The sequence below is a fragment of the Patiria miniata genome, unplaced genomic scaffold (genome assembly GCF_015706575.1).
Source record: "Patiria miniata isolate m_02_andy unplaced genomic scaffold, ASM1570657v1 HiC_scaffold_7, whole genome shotgun sequence".
NCBI lineage: Eukaryota > Metazoa > Echinodermata > Asteroidea > Valvatida > Asterinidae > Patiria > Patiria miniata.
In genome coordinates, this window is record NW_024037074.1 from 22,213,097 (window position 1) to 22,226,899 (window position 13,803).

General features: G+C 40.4%; 1 protein-coding gene across 1 annotated transcript; it reads left to right on the forward strand.

Annotated features, from left to right (window-relative positions):
• Nucleotides 1-6,749: 6,749 nt before the first annotated feature.
• On the forward strand, nucleotides 6,750-12,094 carry LOC119744455 (pancreas/duodenum homeobox protein 1-like). The gene is made up of 3 exons (XM_038220386.1): nucleotides 6,750-7,396; nucleotides 8,402-8,553; nucleotides 11,073-12,094. Exons 1-3 carry the CDS (start codon nucleotides 6,976-6,978, stop codon nucleotides 11,736-11,738), a joined length of 1,239 nt encoding a protein of 412 aa, XP_038076314.1. The 5' UTR covers nucleotides 6,750-6,975; the 3' UTR covers nucleotides 11,739-12,094.
• Nucleotides 12,095-13,803: the final 1,709 nt, after the last annotated feature.

The following is a 13,803-nucleotide window of genomic DNA, read 5'->3' on the forward strand; positions in this document are numbered from 1 at the left end:
GGCCCCCCGAATCCTGAAACTTTTCCAGACATTGCAAATTCGACGGGGGGGGGGGGGGGGGGCTGGACACCATTCGACATCAGCCAACGGTCTACCAGACAAACTTCACCTACCAGAAAAACTTCGTCCACCACCAACAACTTCATACCAATCCAAGCAGACAAAAACTGCTACAAGCAATCATTTCTCCCACGCACATTATATTAATGGAACTCACTGCCTAAAGGAACTCACTGCCTAAAGAGATTAGTAATACATCTTTCCAGGATAACGGAAGTTTCAAATCGGCCATCAACACACATTTCAGTATCATCTGTGAGAAAGAAGCAACTAAGTCAACCATGTAAACAGCAAAACGACAAATCCATGCACACAACCAACCCTGCCCGTGTGACCCCTGAGAAGGGGTGTTGGTGCAGTATCTATCAAGAAGACCAGATGGCGTTGTTCAAAAACCCAAATAAAGGCCAACCTCGTTCCCATTGTGTCGAGCAGTACGCGCTCCCACCACTTCCTGCTCTCTCATCGTCTTATACTGGGTCATTTGCATGTTCAAACATCTTGAACATAATAACAACTTAGAAAAAGTGGTGGCTGTGCTTTAAATCAGTGTTTGTTTTGTACGTGCTGTCTAGGGATTACAACAAGAATCAAATCGTCAATGCGGGAGATCTGAAAATGCGATTTTCTTCATATTTAAAATGTTACAATTATCACATCACATATTACTATAAGCAAAATGGGAAAAGGAGGATTGATTTTGAGATGGATAGCCATCTGACGTTAGGTGGCGCTGTACATGAAAAAGCTCCGCACTTTATGACAACTCGCGGTGGGTTGTACTTATACCTTCAGCCTAAACTCCATTGGCAGATCTCCGGTTGGGTAGAGGTGTAGTGGGTCCAACCCAACATCTTGTGCAAAAACAAATAAAGGAGAATCATGCAGAAAGACACAGCAAATGCTTGCTAACCCCCGCCCCTCTTGGCAGCTAATCCCCATATAGCAAAACTGGATCCGCCCCTGAACTACAATCTTTAATAAAAAGGGACTATGGAATTGAATTATTTTGGTAATGCAATAGCTGTGTTCCATTTAATTCTACATGTATTTGCAATCCTCAAACTGCCATTTGAAGTGCTCCGATGCATGTTTGTTTTTTTATGCTGATGTGAACTTTCATATTCAGCTTCTTCCCTGCACCGAAACGTAAATGTTACGCGCAAAAGTTTTGGTTTCACAACAAAAGAGTGTGTTTTTTCCCCAAACTGACATCAAAGCAGCAGTACCCTCAGTCGTCAGGAACAGCATGGACCTTTGTAAATGCTTAAAAAGGTCACTTCACAATAACTTTCAACCGCAAAGGGATGTCTCATAGTGTTCATGCATTTCAGAGGAATAGATGCACAACATGTTCTAGTGTGTTGACAGATAGATGACATAATGAGGATTGTTTTTGGGAGGATGGGTCAGTATATAACTCTTGGAGGGGTGGTTTCAGCCCCCCCCCCCTTCCGTCTTGGATATATCATCCCCATCCCCGGGATTTAGGCTCACTAGCTGTACTCTTATACGCCTATCCATTGTTTCCTCCCTACCCCCGGGCTGCCCAACCCAAGACTTTGGGATTGTCACCTTTGAAGTGACAAAATCCCCACTCCTCGGGCAAAATTTAAGTGACAATCTCCGACATATACATACGTGGCGCGCGCTAGTGATTGCCTTTCCATGTATTACGCCAATGGTAACAATGTGAGTGACCAAAATCCCCACCTGGGGCATGAAAAACGTGACCAAATCCCGACATCGGACCTGGGGCAGCGCGGGGGGGGGGGGGGGGGGGTGGGGAGAAACATTTGATAGCCGCATTAATCGCGAAATTATGAATTCATAAAGGTCAAATGGCATATTGGAAATTTGTCACACAACGGAAAACTGCAGACTGAAAAACTTAACCCCCCCCCCACCCCTCATGTACATATTGGTCGTTGTTATGTAAATTATTTGATTTGAATGTCATTTCTTCATTATTTCTATGATTTGTATTGTTTCTGCATCCTTTGCTTTACTTTTGTGATATTTAAAGGTATAGGGCCCTAGTCCATCATTTGTAATTTGTACATTTTGTTCCTTTGAAGCGACAAGCGTGCTCAAAATCTAAAGAAGGTTGCTAAACAACTAACTTGATGAAGTTTCAGCTCAGCTTCAGCTGTATATTTCGAGAAAAACAGCATTCTAGAATCTCGATTTCAAATCAAAAGTTGCGGAATCATGTTTGAATTCGGCCTGAATGCAGCGCTGCGTCCGAGACACGTTCTCACTGCCGCCGATTGCAGCTACATGATGTTGCGCACTGATCCGACGACTTATGGCAACCGCGCGTGCGTGTGCGTCGTGTCAACGCTTGCGCGCGCTTCGCCAAATAAAAAAAAACGAACTACTAACGGAAATTTCCAACCATGCGTCTTAAGAAAGGCCTTCTTTCGTTGATTTCTTCAAAATGACAGCTTGCCAAAAAGAATAATTTCACAGGGAGTTTAGTCCCTAGCTTACTATCTTTAAACCAAGTATGTTTTTCAACAATAATTACGTAAGTTTATACTTTTTGGATAGCTGCAAATGATGAAATGTCTTCTGGTTTTTCTTGAATGTTAACTTCATGCATTATGTATTCATCAAGTTATTTTGTTGTTCCAGCACCCCTGCAGCCTCGCTGTTCCGGGTTGGGGAGTTATTAGGAATACTGAATGGAAACGTTTGTTCACAGTGAAGTCAATGGGGGTTGAATACAGTCGTTTTCCTAGTTCCGGATCGCTTCAAATAAAAACCTACCTCTTTTGGATAAGTCTCCAATAAAAAAAATCTGACGAAGTGCATTTTGAAAAGGAAAATGTGAGCTTCTTGATACACAAAGATCTTTTGGATAAAATCTTTAGAAAAGGAATTTTGGCGAGATTTCTGACTCGCACTGTGACATGTTTGGACGGTTTGTAGAAAATCGCGGGAGCTGCGAATCGACGATAAATTTTCTCCTCGGTACATCACTCGTACCGTGTGATTTTGAATATTTTGTTCATACACTACAAGTCGTATAAACTCTTCCATCGAATGTTTGTTGAATCAAAATAAGTTGTAGAGTCTCTAATATTTGAAATTTCGCCAACGAATGACGGTATGTTTTTGCCTAGTTCCGGATCGCGCTGCACTATACGTCCCAACTACATGCGCGTTAATCGATTTTTGTGTGACGTATTCTGTGCTGGGTCAAATGTTTTCGGTCCGTGCGTGAGTTCGTGCCTACGCACTGCAGACAAAAGTTTCAAAAATCATTTACGTTAATTCTTTTTTTAAAATTTGTTGGAATTCTCTTGAATGAACTATTTTTGGAAAATTAAATAATACTTATCAGAAAATGTGCTTGATTCGGAGTGGTTATGCATGAACAATTTATTTTCTCGCGTGATTTTTTTTCGCGCCAAGCAGTTTTTGATCGATTCGGAACTGATTAAACCGATCCGGAACTATGAAAAGTGGCATCGGTACTTCTGACGTCGTAAAGTCAAAATAAAAAGAGCTTAAATTTGGAAAATTATTTTGTAGTATCTCCATCACTCAAGGTAAATATTTTAATCAATGTCACTTGAATTTGTGGAGTAGTTGAGCCGAAAGCAGCCTAAATGATGTTTGCTATCCGGAACTAGGAAAACGACTGTAGTATAACTTGTATAAGACACGTTCCGTTTTTGTGTCCATTGTGCATTAAGGCGTACTCTAAACAGTAGACCAATAAGCTACGCAATATAAACAAAATAGACTTAATAAGAAGGCATATGGAAAATTGGCTGAAATGAGTAATATGAACTCCGAGTCATATGACATGTTATTCATCGGTTGACCCGTGGAACCCCATCACTCTATTTGTTTTAGCCATCCACTGCTTATCCTAAAGCAAGTCAACACATTTGGCGGCGGTACTGTTCTTTTCGGGGCTTCACCTACACACACGTGGGTTGTTGTTACCGCACACACGTGGGTTGTTGTTGACCCTTCTAGTCTGGTTCTCAGACGTAATGATTTTGCCTATTCTCACAAATTTTAGATCAGGTAGTCGAACAATATCACTTGACAAAAACGGAAAAGGGTCCTACTGTTTCCTGAAATGTCTGAAGTTTTCCGAACACGTTTGTGTCGACGCACGGATAATGTTGGCAATATCTCAGGTGTTTCCGGATGTAAATGGTAGTAATTTCCAACACCGACAAAATGCACGTCATGTCCTGAAATATCGAAGCGCGAATTTGCAAACTGTCATGCTACACTTAACGCCTGTTTGAAGGGTCCATGCGATGATTGTTTCGGAGGAACACATTTTTGTGCAACTTTCTACTCCTCTTAAATGTATGAAAACTATTTGACATTCCTTTTGGTTAATTTTAGTGAAAAGTGCACTCCTTTAAACATTTGAAATTTTCCATGCTTTTCCTTGAAAATAAGGTTAATGGGACACAAAGGTGCATTTTCAAGGAATGCACTAAAACAAATTGCGTAACTCTTTAAAGCCTATATTTTGGCGTTGTTCCTCTTTAGTACGACGGCCACCTGACCTACGATCTACAATGATACATCAGTAGATCTTCAAGTCGGGGAACCAGACAAGTATACTGCGTCTGCTTAACACCTCCGAGCTATCACCCGAGATGCATGGCGGCATTTGTCTATTTCCTTACGTGTTGTGGCGTTTTGGGTAATTTAACTGTTGTCACTCTTATTGGCTCAATAATTGTATTCATACAAAGTGAATCATTTTGCTTCTCCACGTTTTCACTGCATACGTGTTGTTTATACCATGGAATATGAAATATGAAACGTAATACTGCATATTGGCGGGCCAGCTTGTAACATTTTAAATTCCAAAGAATCGTGTTTTCATAACTCACACGTCGTGACGAATTGATGCTGTTTTTACCCCAGACACCGCATACCAGGGTGAGAGAGCAGGTAGTGGTGGGCGCGTACTGCTCGACACACATGCTTATACCTCCGAACCGACTGAGAATTTTGCTATAGCAGGATCAAAATAACGGCCGGTTAGATATTTCAACTGCGCATGCGCACATCAAGATTGGACGATATTCCTTTCGGGTAAAAGTGTTCTCGTATGCGTGCACGCACAATCTATAATCAGCAGGCACTCACGAAGTTAAAGAAAACTGGAGTTCAAAAATACAAAAGAAAACGACATCCAGGTGTTTTATTTGCTCTAACGTTTGTGCGACCGAAATTTCCGATTTGATTTCATGAAAAATTACACAAGGCGGATTGGGATGAAACTCCTCTGCCCTAATATGTACCTATCTTTCGCGGTCATCAATGAAAGTAAAAATCATCGAATCTTGTTGTGCACATGCGCAGTTGGAATACCGAACTGGCGTACTTTTGGCAGCCTCCAAATTACTTGGCTACGTCTTGATACTACACACGTGTCAATGGGAACCGGCTGCAGCCGGCTACAGCCGCTTCCCACTGACACGTGCGGAATTTCAAGCCGTAGCCACGTAATTCGGACGCGGCTTATGGCCCAATGGTTGTGATTTTGCTGTTGGGGTTTGGGCGGGGTTTTGGGAGCATCTAGCGGAACTTGTAGAAAAAAGAACATCTGATGTTGGCCCGTGTCCCCCCCCCCCCTCCCACCACGCCCCAGCAAACCGGATTCCAAACATTTCTTACAGGGTCTTGTACGGAAGCCCGTTCGTGCCAGATTTTAAAAGTGAAAAATATTTTTATTGCAAAATAACGCAATAGTTTTGCGAAATAACGCAATAGTTTTGCGAAATAGTAATGCGTTATTTCGCAAAACTATTGCGTTATTTCGCAATACTATTGCGTTATTTTACAATACTATTGCGTTATTTCGCAATAAGTATTGCGTTATTCGCAATAAGTATTGCGTTATTTCGTAATACTATTGCGTTTTTTTCGCAATACATTTATTGCGTTATTTCGCAATACATTTATTGCGTTATTTCGCAAAAGTATTGCGTTATTTCGCAAAAGTATTGCGTTATTTCGCAATACTATTGCGTTATTTCGCAAAAGTATTGCGTTATTTCGCAAAAGTATTGCGTTATTTCGCAATACTATTGCGTTATTTCGCAATACATTTATTGCGCTATTCCGCAATACTATTGCGTTATTTCGCAATACTATTGCGTTATTTCGCAATAGTATTGCGTTATTTCGCAATGGTATTGCGTTATTTCGCAAAACTATTGCGCTATTTCGCAAAACTATTGCGTTATTTCGCAATAAAAAATTGTTTTCACTTTTAAAATCTGGCACGAACGGGGTTCCGTAGGATTGTGAACAACCTAACCAGATTAAATAAAAAAGATGCATCTACAAAAATTAGCAGCTTGTTTTATGTGACATTAGGTGGTGCACAGAAACAAAAACATGTCATAGGAATAGTTATCATGCCTTTGGGGGAGCTGTGTAAAAAAAAAGAGAAGGCTTTTCCGCTTTAGTGTGAAAAAAAGAAATAACCCAGTTGTCCCCTGCTCCGTGTAGTGTTTGCGTAATTGCCTATGATGTAGTCCTACACCGGCCATTGATTTGCCGTTACGTCAAGCCTGAGCTGTCACCGGTGTTTAAAAGGTGACCTGGTGTGGGTGAACAACCCACGTGATTTTCTTGAAGCGTGTCATAGAGCTGGAAAATGATACCTCGACCGGCTCCAGATCATTGCGCGGGCTGAAGCTTCAGCAGGAGCACATGGCGCTCAGCTCATATGCGTCCAATCAACGTGAGTCTGTATCACGTGGGGAGGCCACCATTCAAATCTCAAATATATACTGATCTCGCTGGAGAGAGGAAAGGAAAACCCCTTTAATTGTTACCTGGTTATAAAATACGATCAGTTGCTGCAGATCATCAGTGGTTGTGGCCCAACGAACAGCGTGCTTCAATTGTCGGCCCATGTCAAGTGAAACAAACCCTGCCTGGTTTGTGAAGATGGACAGGGCAGAGACAAGCAATCCGTTCTTGGCTAATGATTCCCACCTGACAGCCACGCATTCTGCCAATGCCAGCCTTGCTGCTTGCGGCTCGACCAAAGCGGCTGTGAGTCACCTCCCAACCACGGGCACTTCATCCATCACCGGACTGCCGGACCAGGCATCCCCTGGGCAAGACACCACCGTCCGGTCCTGCTCTTCCTCGGCGGCGGTGAGTGGCCTGCCCTGCTCGCTGGGCCTGGGCTGCACTCAGTCCAAAGTCCGCGTCAAGGTCACCGGTACCAAAGGGTGCCCCGTTCCTTCGGTCAAGCTGCCTGAGTACCCCTGGGTGAGTGCTACACCTCCCGTAACCCAAGGCCACAACAAAGTTCAGGGGAAAGGAGGTAAGTTTGAATTGTTGAATCCCGTTCGATTCGTATAGACACCTTGTAACTATTAGAAAATCAAGACAATCGGATTTCTTTCAAAAGGTTGTTGAAGTGTTCATCATGTAAACATGAATGTTTATACGTGAATATGAAACTTTAATATAATGTGAAATTCTTCACTTACATTTTTTGTCATAAAATTGTTCATACTTGTGGCAAGTTGTGGACCAGCGTTCCTACCCTATGTCGAGGTGGAGCGGCCGGTTTTTCATGCAACCGAATTTTGTTAGAGGTTTTTGTGTTTTGTGTGTTTTTTAATCTATTTGATTTTTTTTTTTGAGATCATTTCCCCATCATTTCCCCCTCAAGTTATACGACAATTTTGAGGAATTCTCCGAAACAAAATAGCAAGTAAGGTATTCGCAATTCCGTAACAAAAAATATGATGTAATTATTATACTAATAAAAAATAAACATTGGAAAGTGGTTATGGAACTGTAGAAACTAACAATTAGCAATAGATTCAACGAAAACTTGATTTCGTCAGCCGGGATTTCCCCAGACACGGTGCGGTCTAACGGACTAGTGCCCTCAAGTTGTTTGATACTGTCCAGCATGATGTCCAAAACAAAAGATGGCTGGTTCAGTTCCTTTTTGCCTAAAACAGGTGTCTGTAACTCCCAATTGCCTCTGAAGCCAAGTAAAAACAACCGATCGGCCGAGACAAATGCGTCTATCCACAGCAACGCTTTCGCGGCACTCAGAGTGCAAATGTTCCCTCGCTTCATAACAGGGTTATAAACATGTATTGCCAAGATAAAACAAAATAACTCCGCATAGCCTATACCCAAAGTTTGAGAACAATCAGGGACGTATATACATGTACATCCCCTTTTTTCGGTCGGGAAGTAGGGTGATATAGCCCTAGTTTTCTCTTAATTGCTTGTAATACACAATAGAAGTGCAGATCCACCAAACCAACAGGACTCTTATGGTAAACACTGATTTTCCCCTATTTAGGAGCATCAAAGGCCGCACCGTCTCGGCGTGTCCGCACCGCCTTCACCAACACTCAGCTGCTGGAACTTGAGAAGGAGTTCCGCTACAACAAATACATCAACAGACCGCGTCGAATCGAGATCGCATGCCTGCTTGAGCTGACAGAGCGACAGGTAGATATTCGTTAATAATATTATTGGGTTTGTTTGCTGTGTTCTTGTTAGTTTGTTGTTTGTTTGTTTGTTTGTTTGTTTGTTGCTGCTGCAGCTTTTTTTGTCGTCGTGTATTTTTTCTCTCTGTTTTTATTTTAATAATGATGAGGTTGGTGTTGTTGTTGTTGTTGTTGTTGTTGTTGTTGTTGTTAATGTTGTTGTTGTTGTTGAACGTTATTAGAGTTTTTTCCTGTTTCTTTGCTAAAATTACATTTACAACTCATTTCGAGTAACACTTGTCGCTAAGAGAAGGGGTTTACCCCGGTGTTTCTGTCAGTGGCTTTAATATGCGCCGCAGCACCTAGCAAAAGGTGCTACATAATGGGTCTCATAATGTTCATATACTTCACTTACCTGTCTTAAGTTTCATTCTCCCCTATAAGCACTTTGTATCCTTTGGAAAAGGCGCTTTATAGATACGGTTATTATTTAGTATTTCTACTTAAAACAAAGCGCCAAAACGGATATATTTAGGAAGAAGAAAGAATTATGAATACATTCAAAAGTACTGGACACAATTTGCAAACATTCAAACGTGAAACTGCCAAAAATATCAGGAAATAATAGGATCAGGCATCGTGTGAAATCATTGAGCTAGTATGATGTCATTTTCGAGAAAAGAGAATTTGCCTTGCGATGGTTATAGGGTTAGTAACTACTTTTTCATAAATGTTGGACAATTTCAGGAATATGTGCAGAGTAAGTCGTTTGCGTCAGATCACTTGCAAAGTGTCCCACTGAGATCAAATTTGAGTGTCCCCCCCAAAAAAAAATCCACAAAAAAAATGAACAAAACAAAATCCACGGGAAAACAAACCCGAATAAACCAAAGCAAAACAAGCACATATTTGAATATGACAGCAATGCACGAAGAAAATCAATTGATATTATGACATGACTCACATGTGGGTCATTCATGTTTTAATGTGAACTAGAGGTTCGCGTTTGTTGTTACAAACGCAGAGTGGCCGGGCAGGCAATTTGTTCATTAAACTCTGCCGAGTTGAGTTATGAATATGTTTATGTAAGAACAAAGAATCACAAACTTAAATCCTTTCCAGTACAATCCATTATTCTGTTTTAAAAAAGATGCATCTTTAACCGTGTGATAAATTTCAGTAAACATTCTATGTACACATACAAGTTATTTCTGGCTTGATAACGTCATTAGTCAAAAACGGGAAGTGGATACTGATTTAGTTAGGAGTGGATAAATGTTCGTTGTGAAGTTAAATAACGTATGAAAATATGGCAAATATAACTGTATGTATTCATAACACCTAACTTCCGGTTTGATGACGTCACAGTATTTGGAAGCAAAAGGTGAACATTGTAAGGGATATCTTATTTGGGCTACAAAGATATACGACATGGATCAAAAGATACAATTAAATTTAAACTTATGATCGTTTTCAAATTCTCCTTCAAGTAACTGCCAGTCATGAATGTGAAACCTTGTGGTTGAAAGAGAATATCAAGAGGCGATTTGGTAAAATTTGAACGGATGGTTTAAAAATTAAAGAAAGCAAACACTATTTTATGAGCCGCTAGGGGCGCTTTTTCGGACGATGACATCATCATACTGTTTGCTTTGTGTCTGGCATTCCTAACTAAACACTTTTATATATTGGTAGTAAAATGCTTCCGCTTTTGAGTTATTTTCAGTTTTTATTGCACTTCCGGTAACACCGGAAGTAAAGGTCAAGCTGTTTTGTGTCTGGGAACAAGAAATGTTTTTCACGGCATAGTCTACAACCTCACGAAAAAACGAACACGATACTCTATTTGGTTCAACAGACATAGCGCAAACTATTTTGTCAAAATTTGTCCTTAAATCGATTGTAATTTGATACATGATGACATCATGATGACGTAACAAAATTTACAACATCTCCATAACATGGTACAAGTTCACACTAGGTTTTATGGTCATACCGTAAACCGTTCGGAAGAAAGTTTGCTTTGTTTTGATTTCAGGCTAACGTCTTCATTTTGAATTCACCTATCTTTGACCTTCCGGTAGCCCCGGAAGAAAAGGTCAAACGACTTTGGCTTCAAATCAAAAATGTCTATCGAGGTATTGTCCATTAGATCACAAAGTATGAAAGTGATCGTTCATTTTGTTCATGAGTTATACTTGACGGAAAATTGTCATATTTTGACCAAAAATCGCTTGTAATTTGACACTGATGACGTCATAGTGACGTCAGAGTAAAATGCACCACTCAGGATGAGGGTCGATATATATTGAAAGTTACAAGTTCATACCATACACCGTCTAGGAAAAACCCGCGGAGAAGTATTGTCCGTAAAAAAAAAGAACCAAACAAAGAAGATTTATGAGAACAATTCCAGACAGTGGTCGGGTTGTGCCCGACCACTCAAAAACCACAGGTTGAAAAAAAAACATGTGTTAATGTGATCGAATAACAAAGTAAATTGGGTTTTTAATATTAATACACATATTTTTTTTCATTCAGGTGAAAGTTTGGTTTCAGAACCGTCGAATGAAAGAGAAACGTCTTGCATTGAAGAATGCAAGCAAAGCTAAATGTTACCAAGGCAACCATCGTGGTCAACACCACTTTGGGACTGGTGCGTCTCCATTTGTTGACAGGGGTGATCAGCCGTCAAACCCATACAACAATGAGGAACAAATCCAAAATGATCCAAACTACCGAAATCTGGCCACTGTCAGAGCAGTACCCACCGCCGCAGCCCCCGTCTCCCGTCAACCTCCTACCAACGCTGCGGACATCTTGGAGCAGCAATCCACGGCTACTTTGAGCGCCCAAAACCAGAGTTCAGCCAGTTTGACATCCAGCTTAGGCGGCCTACGCCCAACTGTGGCCGGCGGAGTCGACTCGTACCATCATCGCTACGAGCATCACCGCTACACTTACCCAACTGAGGAGAGAATGGACGGCTCTATCCGCGGTAATACCAAGACGGCATGGTGCCCCCTTCCCGGAGGATCCTCGTCAGGCGCCGCTGTGAATGATGGTTACCGTTTGACGTATGGAGCCGAGGTTGGAGAGTTCATGCAGGCTCAGTACACTCTTTGTCCAGTGAAAGAGTCAGGTTTATGTAGCGGGCAGCAATATACCAATATCAATTCAAATATAATGTACCCGCCGCATTTCTAAGTATACACCTACTTTGTGGTCAAAGGTTGCATTCAGCATAGATTTATGTTTTTTTGTATCAGTAAAGATAACACACGAAAAACAAACTGTCAAAATATGCCGAGAGATCATGCAGATATCAAATTCCGGTATTGGTTGTTGCCTACAATTAAATTACAAAATACAAATAAACAGCTGTAAAGATAAACCAGCACAGAGTGCGACCGATACCACTCTTAAGTTGACTGAATATTGATTTCATTGTTTCACTTATTATGTGAACGTATTGTACAGATAGAATAGTGTCAACAAAATACGGAGTGTAAAGGGCCCATGCAATGTAATTGTTTTGATGCAATCCTTGAAAATGCACCTTTGTGTCCCAGTTAGCCTCATTTTCATTTTTTTGTTTTGCCATTTTCAAGGGTATTTTGGTGTCCTTTGGTTTGTATGCAAATGAAAATTTCCATATTCATGAGCAAAAGTGTGTTGTCATTTCAGGCAGAAACCCCAATGTTACAGTTTAATATTTCAGCACAAAAAGTTGCCAGAACTTGGATATTTTGCTGTCGTGAATTTTCTGTTCTTTGATGTGACTCGTTCTTCGTTGTTGTGACAAAACATGGCAGTAAGACAGTGAACAAACTTTTCTCACAGATGTTTTCATTGAGCAAAGTTTGGGTTCCCAATGTGAGCAGAATTCCCTTGTTTCCCTTAACTGAACAGTGTCTTCCCGAAATGACATCACAGCAACGGCGCCCTCAGTTATCTGGATAAGCATGGAAACTTTAAATGTTTAAAGAAGTGCACTTTTCAATAAAATTAACCAAAAAGGGATGTCACATAGTTTTCATAAATTTAAGAGGAGTAGAATGTTGCACAAAATATGTTCCTAAGAAAACTTAATTGCATGGACCCTTCAATGTAAATGTCCCACCAACTGATTAATATTTAAATTTGGTTTTTCGCGAAAAACAAATGAGCAGGAATTTGCTTCTTAACGACGGAAACGTATTATAATTTCTTGTAAGATGGTACTCTCGGAGAAAATTTACAAGTCTAAACAGATGTTTGGAGAGCGGGTTATACTGAATGGCATGGAGGAAGTGCCTCTAAAAAAGTCAGCACTTGGAAAACACGATCTTTTGTTTATTATTTTTAAGTTGAAGACGTCTTGCAAACCTTTATTGGGCTGTTTCACTTTTTTTTTTATTGAAACCATGTTTTTTTTCTCTTTTCCTTTCGACTTCAAACTGTTTTAACCCAAACAGCGGGGGTAAAACAAAACCTTATAACTATTGGTTAAGACCTAGCTAAGTTGAACTATTTTTACTAAATGTTCCATAACGACCTTTGTGTTTGTTGACATCTTAAATTGTTAATTACTTTGCTTTTGAGTGTTACTTACACGTAACACGCTCGCACGCTCGCACGCTCGCACGCTCGCACGCTCGCACGTTTAACCATTACAACTAAGGCCCAACTTTTGTTCTGAGTTATTTTTGTCTCAGCTTTTTTCACTGTTTAAGCCTCTTCTTTCACTGTAGTACAAAGTTGTTGTGTACGTACTTTTGGGGTGTGGCACCTTGAAAAATAGATTTTCAAATCGAATAAATTATTTAGAATTGCATTAGTTATGAGCTTTCCCAATTAGAAATCGCACAAAACAATCGGCCCACAACAAGTAATCAGTTTTTTAATTTTATTTTTGAATGAAGAGCGGGACGCTCCTAATTCGTTCTGAATAGTGTGCGCAATTTCTGAAATGAAGCGCGCCATTTAAAACCACTTTTAAAAACAAAGGCCTGCAAAAAACAAACAAGCAAATTTATTTGTTACAGGACATAATATTTCTGTAAATTTCGTTCGGAAAAGAAAATCGAAATTTTGAAAAAGCACGTGTATATCAACTTTAAGGGTAGAGTAAAGCCACTGACAAAAGGTGGTTTTTCAGTCTAATATTTACATTCAGGAAAGTATACGTTTGTTTTCGCCTCGATTCATGAAGTAATCATTGTGAATTTAGGTTATATTTCTTGAAAACCCACACAAGGTTTTCCCGTATATTAAAGCGCACTCATCACAA